At 50.4% G+C, this 14,590-nt stretch overlaps 1 protein-coding gene across 5 annotated transcripts in view; it reads left to right on the top strand.

The window, feature by feature from the left end:
* Window positions 1-12,494: 12,494 nt before the first annotated feature.
* The window catches only part of CUX2 (cut like homeobox 2), a 316,815-nt gene continuing 314,719 nt past the window's right edge, over window positions 12,495-14,590 (top strand). For 4 of the 5 annotated variants that reach the window (XM_054528252.2, XM_024257429.3, XM_054528247.2 and 1 more), the window contains exon 1: window positions 12,495-12,681. In XM_054528252.2, coding sequence (XP_054384227.1) covers window positions 12,619-12,681 — 63 coding nt within the window. In that variant the 5' untranslated portion in view covers window positions 12,495-12,618. Of the gene's footprint in view, window positions 12,682-13,295; window positions 13,381-14,590 lie in introns of those variants that run through there. The other variant, XM_054528248.2, reaches the window with a different exon arrangement.

The raw sequence follows: 14,590 nt of genomic DNA on the forward strand, positions 1-14,590 counted from the left end.
CTTAGGGCTTGCAGCCTTCTCCTGGGACCACTGGGCTAGCCCAGAAATGTTCTTTCCACGGCAAAGGCAATGGCCCAACAAAACCAGTGAAGCACACAATGTTTCTTGAGACGTGGGCTCAGAACCAGCAGACCAACACTTCCACCTCGTTCTGTGTGCCAAAGCAGGTCACATGGCCAAGCTCAAGATCAAGCGGCAGGAAAATCACCCCCACCCACAGTGGGAAGATCATTCGAAGTCACCTGGCATTGGGCACACAGAGAGGGAAGGGGAAGAACTGGTGCCAGTGACACCATCTACCACAGGCCGGTATTATTATTCTCATTTTCTTTCTTTTTTTTTCTTGAAGAAGGTCTCACTCTGTCACCCAGGCTGGAGTGCAGTAGCACAATCTCAGCTCACTGCAACCTCCATCTCCCAAGTTCAAGCGATTCTCCTGCTTCAGCCTCCTGAGTAGCTAGGATTATAAGCACCCACCATCACGCCTGGCTAATTTTTTATGTTTTTGGTAGAGACAGGGTTTCGCCATGTTGGTCAGGCTGGTCTCCAACTCCTGACCTCAGGTGATCCACCCGCCTTGGCCTCCCAAAATGCTGGGATTACAGACATGAGCCACTGCATCCAAATTAAGCTGATGTCCAGAGAGGTTAAGCAACCAGACTTAGATGCAGCCAGGTAGGCGCAGAATCAGGATTCAAACCCAGTAGCTCCTGCACCACCCCCTGCCACATTGAAAGTTGACCCCTCTATCGCTGGCATCATCAGGCAGTCATTTTCCATTGACTGACTTTTAACTAAAGTGTGGGGTGCACACTTTCCCTTGCAGAATCTCTCTTTTCTAATCGCTTCTTGTCTGGGCCGCCATCTGTCCCTCTGCCCCATGGCGTTGCTTCAGCAGTGGGGCGAGGCCCCACCAGCCAGGTTTCCCCCCACCTTCACGCCACTTAGCAACATCTAGCAGATGCAAGTTTTCTGACGCGGGCTCCCAGGATTAGCAGATGCTCTTTCATGAGCGTCATTTCCATCATGTTTATTACTTCCCTGAGATTATCTTAATTCCATAGTCCCCGGGAGACACATGATGCTTATGTGGCCATGTGGTCCCCTGGAGATTGGAAGGAAGTGTAGGCCTGCTGGGGCTTCTTGTGGTGGAGGACTTGCCCTCTAAAACAGACTTCAGCTCCTAGGGAAGCTTCTAGACCTGGGGGAGGCTGGGAGGTTCAAGCTGTTATGGTAGCTTGGTAGGAGTAGGAAAAGGGAGAAATCCAGAGGGCTCTGGACTTAGCCTGTCTGGATTTTAGTTCACTAGCTCCATGACCCTGGACAAGTGACTTCCTCTCTGTGCCTTCAGTGTCCTCATCTGTAAAATGGGGATAATAATAAAAGTGCTGGCTGGGTGTGGTAGCTCCTATCTGTAATCCTAGCACTTTGAGAGGCCAAGGTGGGAGGATCGCTTGAGCCAGGGAGTTTGAGATCAGCCTAGGCAACATAGTAAGACTCCATCTCTAAAAAAAAAAAAAAAAAAAAAAAAAAAAAAAAAAACATTAGCTGGACATGGTGACACACACCTATAGTCTTGGCTGCTCAGGAGGCTGTGATGGGAGGATCGCTTGAGCCCAGGAGTTCGAGGCTGCAGTGAGGTATGATTGCACCAGTGCACTCTAGCCTGGGCAACAGAGTGAGACCTGTCTCAAAAATAATAATAAAAGTGCCTACCTGTGGGGTCGTTATGAAGTTATATGAATTAATTCTTAGCGCTTAGATCAGTGCCTAGCACACAGTGATTCAATTATAATTGATTTGAATGATGTAAGTATTATATTGGGCTCCTAAGGGTCAGCTCCACCCAGGCCTCCAAGTATCACTCATTTCCCCCAAACATCGATGCTGATCATGCAGCCTGCATTCAGGGGGCACCTGTGGTTGCCAGGCTCTTCGCATGCATTGTCTTATTGTCACAACACTAGGAGGTCCCCATTAACCAGACCGGGAAACTGAGGTTCATAAAGGTGGAGTGATGGCCAGGTGGAGTGGCTCATGCCTGAATCCAGCACTTTGAAAGGCTCAGCGGGGAGGATCGCTTGAGGCCAGGAGTTCGAGAAAGGTAGAGCAACTTGCCCAAGGTCACAACTACAAAGTGGCAGAGGTAGGATTCAAATCAGAGTTCAAACCTGGTTGCTGTGATTCCAGACCTGCTTCTTGCAATCCCCAAGCATTCTTGTGTTTGGTTTGGGAGGAATGAGGAGGGAGAGTAACAGACTTCGCTTCCATGATGTTGATGGTTTCTTCCAACCACCCTTTTGGGGGTTTTAACCCACTTTACAGCTGAAGAAACAGGTTCAGGCAGGTGGAGTGACTCGCCCAGGGTCACACACCAAGGAAGAGGCACAGCTGGGGTTTGCATCCTCATTTGGGCTTGGGTCTGACTTCAGACTCGTCCTAGGCTCTGTCCTGAGATACATAGCAATTGCTTTGCGTTCTGGTGTTATCTGCTTCCTCTGAATATTTGAGAACTTTACACCCATTTTACAGCTGGGTGGATGAGGCCAGGGAGAAGCCAGCGAGTGACAGAGCAGTGACTCAAACCCCTGCCTCTGGATCTGATCCTGTTTTTTCTGTCTTGGGCAAGGAAATTGCTACTTGGGGAAAGGAAAGGATAGGAGGAGAGAAGGAAGCTTTAAGTGGGTAGGGGTGCCCCCAATTCTAGCTTTGGGCTCCCTCAGGTATCACCAGCCAGGCTGGGGGCTGCCCAGAGCCCTCATTCAGGTCCCAAGGGCGCCCAGGCTTGGCGTATACACTGAGTGTCCACCAGGTGGGGCTTTTGCCAAAGGCCAGGCTCTGGGAAGCCCCAGGAGAGGCCAGGCTGCCTCTCCCAGGGAAGGGAAGGTACAACTGGACATATCCTCCTGCCTGTATCTTGGCAGGATACTCACTCGTGTGCACACTCAAGCTGTGCAAACGTGTGTGTGAGCACACAGGCATGTCTCAGAAAACCTGTTTCTGGCTTGTGTGCAAATGTGCATGAAAAGATTTGCATGGGGCATGCAGGCGTGTGTGCATGTGTGTGTTCATTTATGTGCAAACATGAATACATGTGAGCAGTGCAGAATGGGTGTGAGTGCAGGTGTGAGCAAGTGTAGACAGGAGCATGTGCAGATGTCTATCTGTGCATCTGTGTGTGCACATATGTGCAAATATGTACATGGCGAGTGTGTGCAGAAAACGGGTGGGCACATGGGTGGCAGATTAGACCCTGACACTGGGTGCTGAGGTTCATTTTAGAGTCTCTTTCTTAGGCTCCAAAAATGGAGGCAGGGGGATGGAACCGATGACCTCTTGAGTTCCCCAATGCCTGGTACATTTGCCAGAGACCCTGATGGATGCCAAGGACTTGGAGCAATAAGTCATGGCACAAGGGGCTGGATGTGCTTCCCGGGTCAGAGAGCGTGGCAGCGGGGCTGGTTGTGCTTCCTGGGTCAAGGAGTGCGGCAAGAGGGGCTGGATGTGTTTCCTAGGTCAGGCAGCGTGGCAAGAGGGGTTGGATGTGCTTCCTGGGTTAAGGAGTGACTGAATGGGGGGATTTTGCTCTCCCAGATGCTGAATTCTTTAGTCCTCAGAGGTTTCTGCAGTGTGAGGGATGGAGACTCACCCTTCAGAGAAGAGCTTTGAACCTTCCTCCTGGACGCTCAGAGCTCTGGGGAATGTGGCCCGAATCTGTGGCCGCAAGAGGGGGTTGGCTCTGACTTCCAGGCCTGACTCAGCCCCTCACCAGCTGTGTAGTAAATGTAAGTCCCCACAAAGGAGTTAGAGGTAGTCGAGAAAGGGAAGGGGTTGCATTAAAAGTCAAGAACTGGAGCCTTGGCATCAAAGAGAACAGGCTTTGACCCCTGCCTTTGTTGCTCACAGGCTGGGTGACCTCGGACAAGTCACTCACCCTCTCTGATCCCCCATTTCCTCAGCTATTAAAGGGAGGAAACAGCCACGCTTACCTCCAAGTGCTGTCGGGGAAGGAAATTAGATGACGGGGAGAGCGAGCCCAGCCCCATGAGGCCAAGTGGATCAGTTTTTGGTTTGTGGAAACCAAGAGCTGAGAATCCAGAAGTTCCAAGGGGATTGAGGGAGTGGAAAGGCAGAGACTGGCTGCCAGGGCAGCAGACACATTCCTTCTCCCCTCCCACTTGTGCCCCCCCAACACCTGCCCCCGTTGGCTCCAATTTGTCTGAATGGCATCTTTATCCCTGCTTCTCTCCTGCCTTGAGCACTGGCAGCAGAAGCTTAAACAGGGCAGGAAGGGAGAGTGGGAGGAGGGAGAAGAGCAGGCTTTTGTAGCAGGGCTGCCAAAGGGTGCACCTTTTCCCGACCAGCTTCCAAATTGTGCTCAGCCATCGTCCTGCTAACTGAACTCAGGTGGGCTATTCCACCTCTCTGAGCCTCAGTTTACTTATCTGTAAAATGGACACAGGCATGCTCAATGTGAGATTTGGGGAGAATGCTGGGGATGGCCTCAGTGCATAGTAGGCACCATTATGACAACAACGATGACGATGACAATGATGATGATCGTGGAGAGGGACAGAGAAAATGTAAGCATCCACATATCCCTGGCTTACCAAAGGAATAGAAGAATTCTTTCTTTCTTTTTTTGCTTGGCTCCAGGCCCATGTTTTGCTGATGAGATTAAATGTGAGAACCTCCGATTTGAAGAAGAGGGAAGAGAAATGTGAGCCCAAGGAGGAAGAAGAACAAAGGAAGAGGGAGAAGAGGAGAAGGAGCTGGAGAATCGGAGAGTGAGTGATGAGAGAGAGAAGACGAATGAGCCGTTTGTAGGGAGAGAAATTAAAAATAGAGCCTGGAAAGGCTGCTTTAATGAAGGGGACTTAGGGGAGAGAAAGAAGCAAAAAGGATCTGAAGGCGGTAAGCCCTCCATGCCTTGCCCTTAAGAAAACCTGTAGCAATAGTCTGCACTCTTCATTGAGGCTTTGGGGGCCCCGTTTGTGGAGTTTTGTTTGGGTGGGTGAAGGGGTGTGCTGGAGGGCTCAGTTCTTCGCAGAGCACAGACAAGGCTGATGTTGCCTTTGCGAGCCCACAGTTCTGGATGCTGATGGAGGAATGGGCCACTGCCCAAGCCAGATGAATGGGATCTGGATGAGATGGAGGGTCAAATGGGTGCCCAGAATTCCACAGTGATTGTTTCTGAGGACTTCAGTCACTGTCTCATTTACGCACTGGGCTGCTAAAATAGGAAGGCAGACCTGGAAGGCAGGTGCTTGCCCTGGGGCCAGCTTCTCAGAGGCTCACATGTTGTGTGCCCCAGGAAGAGCTGTACAGAGCAGGGGCCTCTAGAACCTTTGACCTTTGGCGAGCGAGTGTCTCTAAACCTCCTGGAAGCTGCCAGCTGTCAAGTGGCGTTTCATTCCGGGGATGCTCAAAGAAAATTCAGTCCTGGTTCTGGCCACAATCCAGTTTGGGAAGGAATCCTGGGCTATTACACGACCAGAGCTATTAGGATGCTTTAAAACAGACAGACGGACAGACAAACATAGTATAGTGAAGTCAGATTAATCGCAATATGATTCTTCCATTCCAATGTTCTGTGCTGTTGGAAAAAAGGAACAAGTTGAATTTCTTTCTTTAAATTCATGGTGTGCCGACATTTCCACCTGGGGTTGATCTTGGTGTATGGTGTGAGGTAGAGATCTAATTGTATTTTTCCCATATGGGTAGCCAGCTGGTCCAGCATCATATTGAAAATGAAATCTATCCTTTCCCCACTAGTTTATTATGCCAGCTCTGCCATCTACTCATGTGTTGGTTCTAAATTTGTATGAGTCTGTTTCTGGGCTTTTGATTTTGTCCCTTGGGTCAATGTGTCTTACTTGCTCTCTGTTATTACAGCTTTATAAGAAGTCTTCATCTCTTACAGGAATGATTCTCCTATCTTGTTACTCCTCAAACTTGCCTCGGCTGTTCTTGACCCTTGCATCTGTGTAAGAATTTTTGAGATGGGCTTGTCACGTTTCATGAAAACTCTTATAGAGGTTTTCATTGGAATGGCCTTAAATGTATGAATTAATTTGAGGAGAAATGACATCATCCTGTTAATTCTTCCAGCCCATGAACATGGAATCTCGCTTTTCAGTCAGCTCTTCTTTTATAGACATCTCAGGTGGATGTGCTATGTGTATGAGTCCGGGTCCCAGGAAGAAACAGACCCCCACTCCTCCCACAACCAAATGAAGATTCCTGATGAAAAAATAAATTTGTGCTCATAAAAAAGCTTAAAATGATGACGTAGAAATTATCCGGGCACGGTGGCTCATGGCTGTAATCCCAGCACTTTGGGAGGCTGAGATGGGAGGGTCATTTGAGTCCAGGAGTTTGAGACCTGCCTGGGCAACATGGCTGGGGTCACAGAGAGACCCCATCTCTACATAAAGTAAAAAATTAGCTGGACATGGTGGTGTGCACCTATAGTCCCAGCTACTTGGGGAGCTGAAGTGGGAGGATCTCTTGAGCCCAAGAGGTTGAGGCTGCAATGAACTATGTTTGCACCACTGCACTCCAGGCTGGGCAACAGAGCAAGACTCTGCCTCAAAACAAACAAACAAACAAACAAAAGCAACAATGACAAAAAAGAAATGATAAGGGCCTGTAAGCCCATTTTCCAGAACTAATATCTGTTAACCATTTGATATCTAGTTTTGTTGACTTTTCCCAAAGCACCACATTTTAAGGAAAGAGATTATTCCATAATGCTGTTCTATAATCTGCTTATGTTTACTTTACCATATATCATAGACACATATAAATATATGCCTCAACATATATAAATAGCCCTCACTTTCTTAACAATTGAATTGCATTCCGTGGTAGGGGTCAGTCAGGGCCCCAGCAGGGACACTTAGCTGGGATTTTTTTGTTTTTTGTTTTTTTTGAGATGGAGTCTTGCTCTGTCACCCAGGTTGGAGTGCAGTGGTGAGATCTTGGCTCACTGCAACCTCTACTTCCCAGGTTCAAGTGATTCTCCTGTCTTAGACTCCCAAGTAGCTGGGCTTACAGGTACCTGCCACCACGTCCAGCTAATTTTTGTATCTTTAGTAGAGACAGGATTTCACCATGTTGGCCAGGCTGGTCTTGAACTCCTGACTTCCAGTGATTCATCCGCCTTGGCCTTCCAAAGTGCTGGGATTACAGGTGTGAGCCACCGTGTCCAGCCTTGGCTGGGATTTTTAAATGAGGAGACCATCTGCAGAGGTGTGGGCAGAGGAATGTTGAGGCCACCAGGTGCCAGCAACAGGGGAAAGCCATTTCCATCCCAGACCTGAAGCAGGAGGAAGAGGGAGCAGTTGCTGGGACCCAGTGAGAGCAGGAGAGGGACAGCTTGACAAGGGCTGCGTCTGTAGAAGGACCCAGTCACAGCCAAAATGGCAGCAAAGTAGGGAGGGAGCTGGGGAATGAGCACCCCAACCTTCTCTCCTCCTGCCTTCTTATTTCCTACCAGGGCCTCCCACTAGCCAAACCCAAGTGAAAGCCAGAGAGCAAGGAAGCCTGGGAGATGTGGTCCACAGAGGTCAGCTTCCTGGGCACTGAGCAGGTGGAGAATGGTGCAGGAGAAGAGAAAAAGGAGAATGACCAACACAGCTTGAATACAAGATTGCTTATTTAACTAGTCCCTGGCATTGGAGGGGAATCAGGTCAAGGGAGCCTGTCCTTCTTGTGTTATTTCTCTCCACGGAGCATTGGCCACCGGGCATCGGCACGTGGCTCAGGCTGCAGCCCTTGCTTTCTGGGAGTCTCCTTTTGCACCCATTCTCCCCCTCCATGAAAGGCAGAACAGCCTCAAGTGCAAAGAGCTCTGACTTGCTGTGAGTGAACCCAGGTATTATTCCTGGTTTTGCCCCTTTACAACCATGTGACCATGAGGCAACCACTTCTCTCCGGGCCTCAGTCTTTGCATCTGCAATATGGGAATACCAATCCCTGCCCAGTCCATTGTGAGGCCAATAATAATGAGATCTAGTAGATGCTGCACATTTACACAGTGCTTTACATGGATTAACAAATTTAATCCTCATCACATGTATGCAATGGCGCAATTATTAGTACCATTGCATACATGATGAAAATGAGGCACAGCGAGGTAAAATAACTTGCCCAAGGTCACAGAGCTTGTAAGTGGCAGAGTTGAAATTCACACCCAGACAATCTGGCTCCAGACGGCTGTTAACCACTATGTTCTATGCTCCTAACCACTATGCGCCTAGCCACTGTGTTATGCTAGTGGTTTATTTATAAAGCATCCAACAACCAGTAGGTGTTTACTAATGGCAGTTGTTGACAGCATCGTGCCAGGATTGGACCTTGTAGCAGGTCACTCTAGCCACAGAATCCTGGACCTAACCACGGGCCAGCCTCCAGGAACACACCCTGCAGGTGTTCACCAGACAGTCCCATATCCCTTACTCCTAGTGCTGTTTAATACTTCCAGATGAATTTGGATTCTGTAGTTGTTTTTCTCCCTGCCTGGCAGCTGCAGTGGGCAACGTGGAGCTACCGAAGGACATTTTCTTTTGTTTCAGCTTTGATCCTGGGGATTTCGCATATCATTATGTATGTGGCTAAGGACCTGCCATTATCTTCCCCGGGATTCTTGCACAGTTAGTGAATTTCCTAAAGGATCCCAGCTCTCTGCCTGCTTCTGCTGTTAGGATAGGCTGCCCCAAGCTGCCCTCTGATTCCTCTGGGGGAGGGGAGGTACTTTCTTTTCTACAGTAATTTTTTAATACTCATCTTGATGTGTGAGTCTTTGGGAATCAGGAATTAATCTGGAACCTGTTTAAGTTTTTGCCTATCTATGTAAGTGTGTGTGTGTGTTTGTGGCAGAGGGTGTGCTAAGAACATGAAAAACAGCTTTTCACAAAAATATTTAAAACGTTAGTGCTTTAGTTCTTAAATCTAAGGCCATTGTCTGCTGACAAAGTCTGAATTTCCTGGCTTATTATCCTTCATTAAGGACCACCCATAATATTTCCCCAGCTAACTCTGTTTGGGGGTAAACACTTATCTGCTTAATTCATTATTGCTAAGTCTGAAATGGTTACAGATGCCTTTGGAGTAGAAGCCCCCACATCTAATAAGCACAGGCACACGATGCACTTGGAATATGGTGGGGAGAGACGGCTGAAATTTATTTTGTGAATAAAGCAATAAGCCACTAGGCAAAGCTAATATGTTTCAGCCCAGACAGAAAGACACGATCATTCAGTATTTATGTAGCAACCCATTCCTCTGTGGGACTGCAAGTTTCTACCATTAAAATTGTTGGAATTCTTCAGAGACCCACTGCATTAAGTCATTTAAAAATATCACAGACTTAAAACAATCTGAATTATTGGATTTTCTCGCTGCTCGTCGGTAAGCATGTTTGCTGTGGCAATTTCCTACTGGGTCAAAGGTGCAGCCTACTTCAGTCAGGAAGGTAGAAAGTCCTGTGCCGAATTTTTATTTGGAAGCCAGTAGTCCCTAACAGGTGAAACGAAGTCAGACCTAGATTTATCCATCTTTTCTTTTAACATACTTTCAGATTCCTAGAAATCTTGCCAAGAAAGTAGAAGGAATTTCTGTGTACTAGTCACCTAGAATCTTCAAATGTTAACATTTTGCAACATTGCTTTATCACTGTCTCTAGGTAGACATATATAGATAAATAGATACATATTATTTTCATTTGCATTGCTTGAGAGTAGGAGACATGATGTCTGTCCCTTTATCCCTAAATATTTCAGTGTGTTCTCTAAAAACAAGGATATTTTGTTACATAGCCACAGTATAATAGTCAAAATCAGGAAATTAACATCGATACAACACTATTATCTGATCTATTGACTTTATTTTAAATTTGTCATTGGTTCTAATTCATCCACTTTATAGTAAAAGAAAATCCAGGATTGTACGTTATAATCACTTGTCAAGTCTCTTTAGTTTCCTTTAATTGGAAATAGTTCCTCCATTATTCTGTGTGTTTCATGTGCCACTGATGTTTTTGAAGCGAACAGGCTATTTATTTTGTAGAATTTTCCCCTCCATTTGGGGTTGTCTGATATTTCTTCACAATTAGATTTAGATTATACCCTTTTGGCAGGAATACCACAGAAGTGATGTGTCCTTCAAGCACAACATATCAGGAGGTACACGATGTCAATGTGTCCTGTTACTGCAAAATCAGACATAAGTTTAAAATAATTTTTTTCATCAAACCCTTGGCTTGTTAAACATTGCTTGGAAGGGTTTCACACTCACTCTAGATTTTTTATCATAGGACTTTAAAAAGCAGACCCAAAGACAAGGAAGCCACAAGCTTTACAGATGCTCAGGAGAAAAATGTAGCCATTTAAAAAATTGTAATGTGATAGTTATGAAATTTCCCTAAATTCATTTTGCAGAATGAGAGCTGTAATTTAAACCTGAAGTTATCGAGAGCTGAGATAAACCACACATCACGTGCAATTTAATCTGGCAGGGAAACAGGCCACTCGGAATTGCTAACTAGGCCTAATTCATTACATCTCGGTGAATGCAGTACTTTTGGTCTTAGGCGTCTTTCAACTCCTGCATTAATATATTTACCCAGACCTCATGGAAAATGTATGGGGATGGAAAAAGAAATACTGTATCCTTGTTTAAATCACATTTCATTTTTTAAACAGCTCAAATGATTGCTCAGAAAGATCACACCTTCTTCCGAAGCATTTATGAAACAATTATTTACATTACATTAAAAACTTTAATTGCCTCAAAGCACGTGCTCTGAGACACGAATATTGGAAAATCATCAAAAATATCCATCATGATTCTCTCTTCTTTATAACTCTTCTAAACTTTATCTTTTTTATAACCCACTGTATTGATCTATTGTCCCAGACCAAGAGTGATGTCAGAAGTCCAAGCTGGGTCATAAAAAGAATATAATTTCCATTTGCTGTCCATAAAAGCAAATCTTTTGATCAGAGAAAAAGGAAAAACATGTCCCCTTTTTTTGAGTGGGGAAGAGGGTGCGGTGCTATGTGTCAGAGGAATAAGCCAGAGAGGAAGGGTGACCTCACCTTTCGGGGTGGTGGCAGGGATAGGCAAGGGGGTTGGTGATGGAGGGGGCTGGGAGTATGAGTTCCCCCGGAGGTGAGATGTCGGGAGGAAACAGATGACCTCGAGCTTGCACAGAGGCAAAAACAAACAAACAAACAAAACAAAACAAAAAAGCAGACAGAAAAATGTAAAACAAGAAACCCAGTCACCCTGGTTTTCAAGAGTCCGAAGAATTGCAAAGGACCGGAACCTCCCTCTAGCCATGCTAAAGACCCTCTCCCCAAAGACAATCACAATAAAGGAATGTCATGTTGCAAAGAACGGAGCCCCGGATAATAATGATGATAACAATAGCAGAAACCTCGGAGGTTGTTAAGGATCCGGAGCCCCCACAGCAGGGGTAGGGCACCCTCAACAGTCATAACAATAAAACAAGCCCACTGGGGGAAAAGGCCCTCCCGAGGTTTGGTTCAGAACCAAATAATAAAACCTCCAATAATAATCACCACAGTAAAAGGGTTTCACCTTGCAAAGTTGTGGGGGAGTCCCTGTAATTGGGTTAAAGACCCCCCAAATAATAACAACAGAAATCCCTATTCCAAAGGACCTGAGGCCCCGCCCTCGGCCCCCGCCCGCAAAGAACCCTGAGCTACTACTCAGACGAAGCCCCCCTCCCCGCCAATAATAATAATATAATAGCGCGGAAACTGTGGGCGGTGGTGGTGACATTTCCCACGACTCAGTGGCGCCCCCGGGCGGCTCCCACCCTCCCTCCGGCCGGCGCGTCTACGCAGCCCCAAGTGCTGGCTGCGACCCTCGGATCCCAAGCATATCTGGCGGAGAAGCGGCGGCAGCCCGAGGCACGTGTTGTGTGTGCTCCGATTGCAAAAGAAAAAAAAATGCATTTCAAACTATTAACTTTTTTTTAAGTGTGCAATGCCGGGAGCGGGGGGTAGACAGGTGCAAGCGGGGGCAGGCGCCCTGCGCGCCCGCCTCCCGCAGCGCCCCCTCCCAAACTTCCCTTTGCATTGATCAGCACGTTACGTCAGTATTGATAAGTTTGCAAAAAGCCAAAGTCAAGTGCAATCGCGCGGCACACCGACCCCGGACTTGGGGGGGAGATGCAGCGAGCGCTCCGCGGGCCCGGGAGCCGGCGGCAGGCAGGGCAGCGGCGGCGCCGGCGCCTCTCGGAGAGGCTGCCTCCCCCCCACCCCTCCCCCCCCACCCCATCCCCGGCTGCCTCCCCCGGGCGGGCGCCGAGCTCCCCGCCCGGCGCACTCCGCCCGCGCCCTCCGGGGGTCGGGGGGGCGCACGGCTCCCGGACCCGTTGGCGGCGGCGGCGGCGGCGGCGCGGCGGCGGCGAGGGGCAGCGGGTGGCAGGAGGCCGGAGGGCGCCCGAGGGGCCCCGGGCCGCGGCGCTCAGGGCCCGGGCGGCCGGCGGCGGCCCCGGGGCTGGGGGGAGTCCAGCCCGGATATTGAGTGCAGCCATTGAGAAAAGCCAAACTCTTGTGTGTGCGCGTCTCGATAGCCCCCAAGATGGCCGCCAATGTGGGATCGATGTTTCAATATTGGAAGCGATTTGATCTACGGCGACTCCAGGTTAGTGCGGGCAGCGCCGGCCGCGCGGCCGTGGGGAGCCCCCGGGCGCGCCCTGGGCGCATTGGGGAGGTCCCCGGGCGGGCAGGCGGACGCCCTGGGGCGGCGGGCGGCGGCTGCCGGGGCTCGCCGGGGCTCGGCCGCCCGCTGCCCATCGATAGGTATTAGGAATTGATCTCGCCGCTGCTCTTTGTTCGGTTCAGTCATCGATTAGCTGCCGCGACCAGGGAGAAGCGCCAGTGAGCCCTCGGTCGGCGGAGCGGCCGAGCGGCCGGGCGGCCGGGCGAGGCGCGGAGAAGGCAGGGGCTGCGGCCTCGGGCAGGGGGCTGCTGGCGGGACCCCCCGGCGGTCCCCCCTGAGCCGCACTTTGCGCGCCTCCCAACTTCGCGGCGCCCGGGGAGGCCGCGGAGCGCGCCGCTTGCCTGTCCGCACCCGGCTGGGGCTCCGGCGAGGGAGGGAGGGAGCTGGCGGGCAGGGAGGAGGAGGAGGAGAGGAGGAGGAGGAGAGAGGAGGAGGGAGCCGGGGTTGACGAGGAGGCGGCTCCGCGCCCCGCCGCCCGCCGGCACCTCAGCCGCCGCCGCCCGCCTGGCTGCGCAGCCCAGACGCGCCGCCACCCGGGGGCCGCCGCCGCCGCCAGAGCCACCGCCGCCGGACTGGCCGCCCGCGCCGGCAGACCTCTTCTCCTCGGGCCGGGGTCTTGGGGTTCGTCTTTGCTTCTTGCCTTTCCCCCCTCCTTCCATCCCCTTCCCAAGTCTAGATGCAGACGGGCGGTGGAGATGGGCCCGGGCGCTCGCAAGTTTGCGCTCCTGCCTCCAGGGCGGTGGAGAGCCGGGAGCGGCGCAGAGCAGGTGACTCCCAGCCCTCCGGCCCAAGGGAACTTTTAAATGAGAGATTTCGTCGCTTGTTCTGCCTCCTGCGTTTCTCCCCACCGCTCCCCTCCTCTCCTCTCTCCCGTCTCTGCTTTTCTTCTGTTTCTCTCCTCTCTTCCCTGCTCTTTCTCTCTGCTTCCCTAGGGCGACTCTTCCAAACCCCATCACTTTCTCCCCATCCTCCCTTTGTGGGAGTCTGTGTGCCTCCCCCAGATTTGGAGGTGTTCTCTGCGGACCCCCTAGGAGCCAGGGCTGGGAGGTGGAATCTCAGAGAACGCACCGTGGAGGCGCAGCTCCGGCCTCTGTTCTTTCCCGGGGTGCCCCGGACGCGCCTGGCAAGGCCCCCCCAGCCTTGGAGTCTCGCAAAGTCTTGGCTGGTGCGGCGGGGATCAGGGGCGGGAAAATGGTGCGGATAACGGGGCGGTTAGAGCATCCTGCCTTGACCGTGACATTCGCGGAAGACGCGAGATCATCAGTCTGGAGATAAAAAGGGATCCACTTTTTTTTTTTTTTTTTTTTTAATCCGCCGGCAAATCTCGTTAAGTTTCTTCTGATAAGTGGTTCCAGCACCCGCCCCTTCTCCCCGTCCTGGCCGCTTCCCAGTCCCCGTCCTTCCAAACGCCCCACTCCTCGCTCTCCCCCTCCCCCAAAGCCATTGAGCTGGGGAGAAAATCGGGGCACTGAGGCATGCAGTTAATAACTGCCGAGTGCCTTGCAATTCCGGGTCCGCACTCGAGTTGGGGCTACAGTTTGGTGGCCAACTGAGACGAGCAGGGCTGCGAGCTGTGCCTACCGGCTTAAATGATGCCAAAGTGGCCTTTCTGGAAGAGTGGGGGTTGTGGAGGCAGAGAGAGAGAGAGAGAATTGGGCAGCCACATTGGGCTTGGCACGAAGGCCAATGGTAATCGTATTCCCTGCTAATGTTTGTAAATGAGACCCGGGCACGGCTGGGGGACAGCGTCTTTATTTATGATTGATGTTCTGTAACATAAGGAATGACAAGAACGTGGCACACAAGAGGAGAGGAACCAGAAGGGCTGGCG

Source organism: Pongo abelii, chromosome 10 (genome assembly GCF_028885655.2).
Source record: "Pongo abelii isolate AG06213 chromosome 10, NHGRI_mPonAbe1-v2.0_pri, whole genome shotgun sequence".
NCBI lineage: Eukaryota > Metazoa > Chordata > Mammalia > Primates > Hominidae > Pongo > Pongo abelii.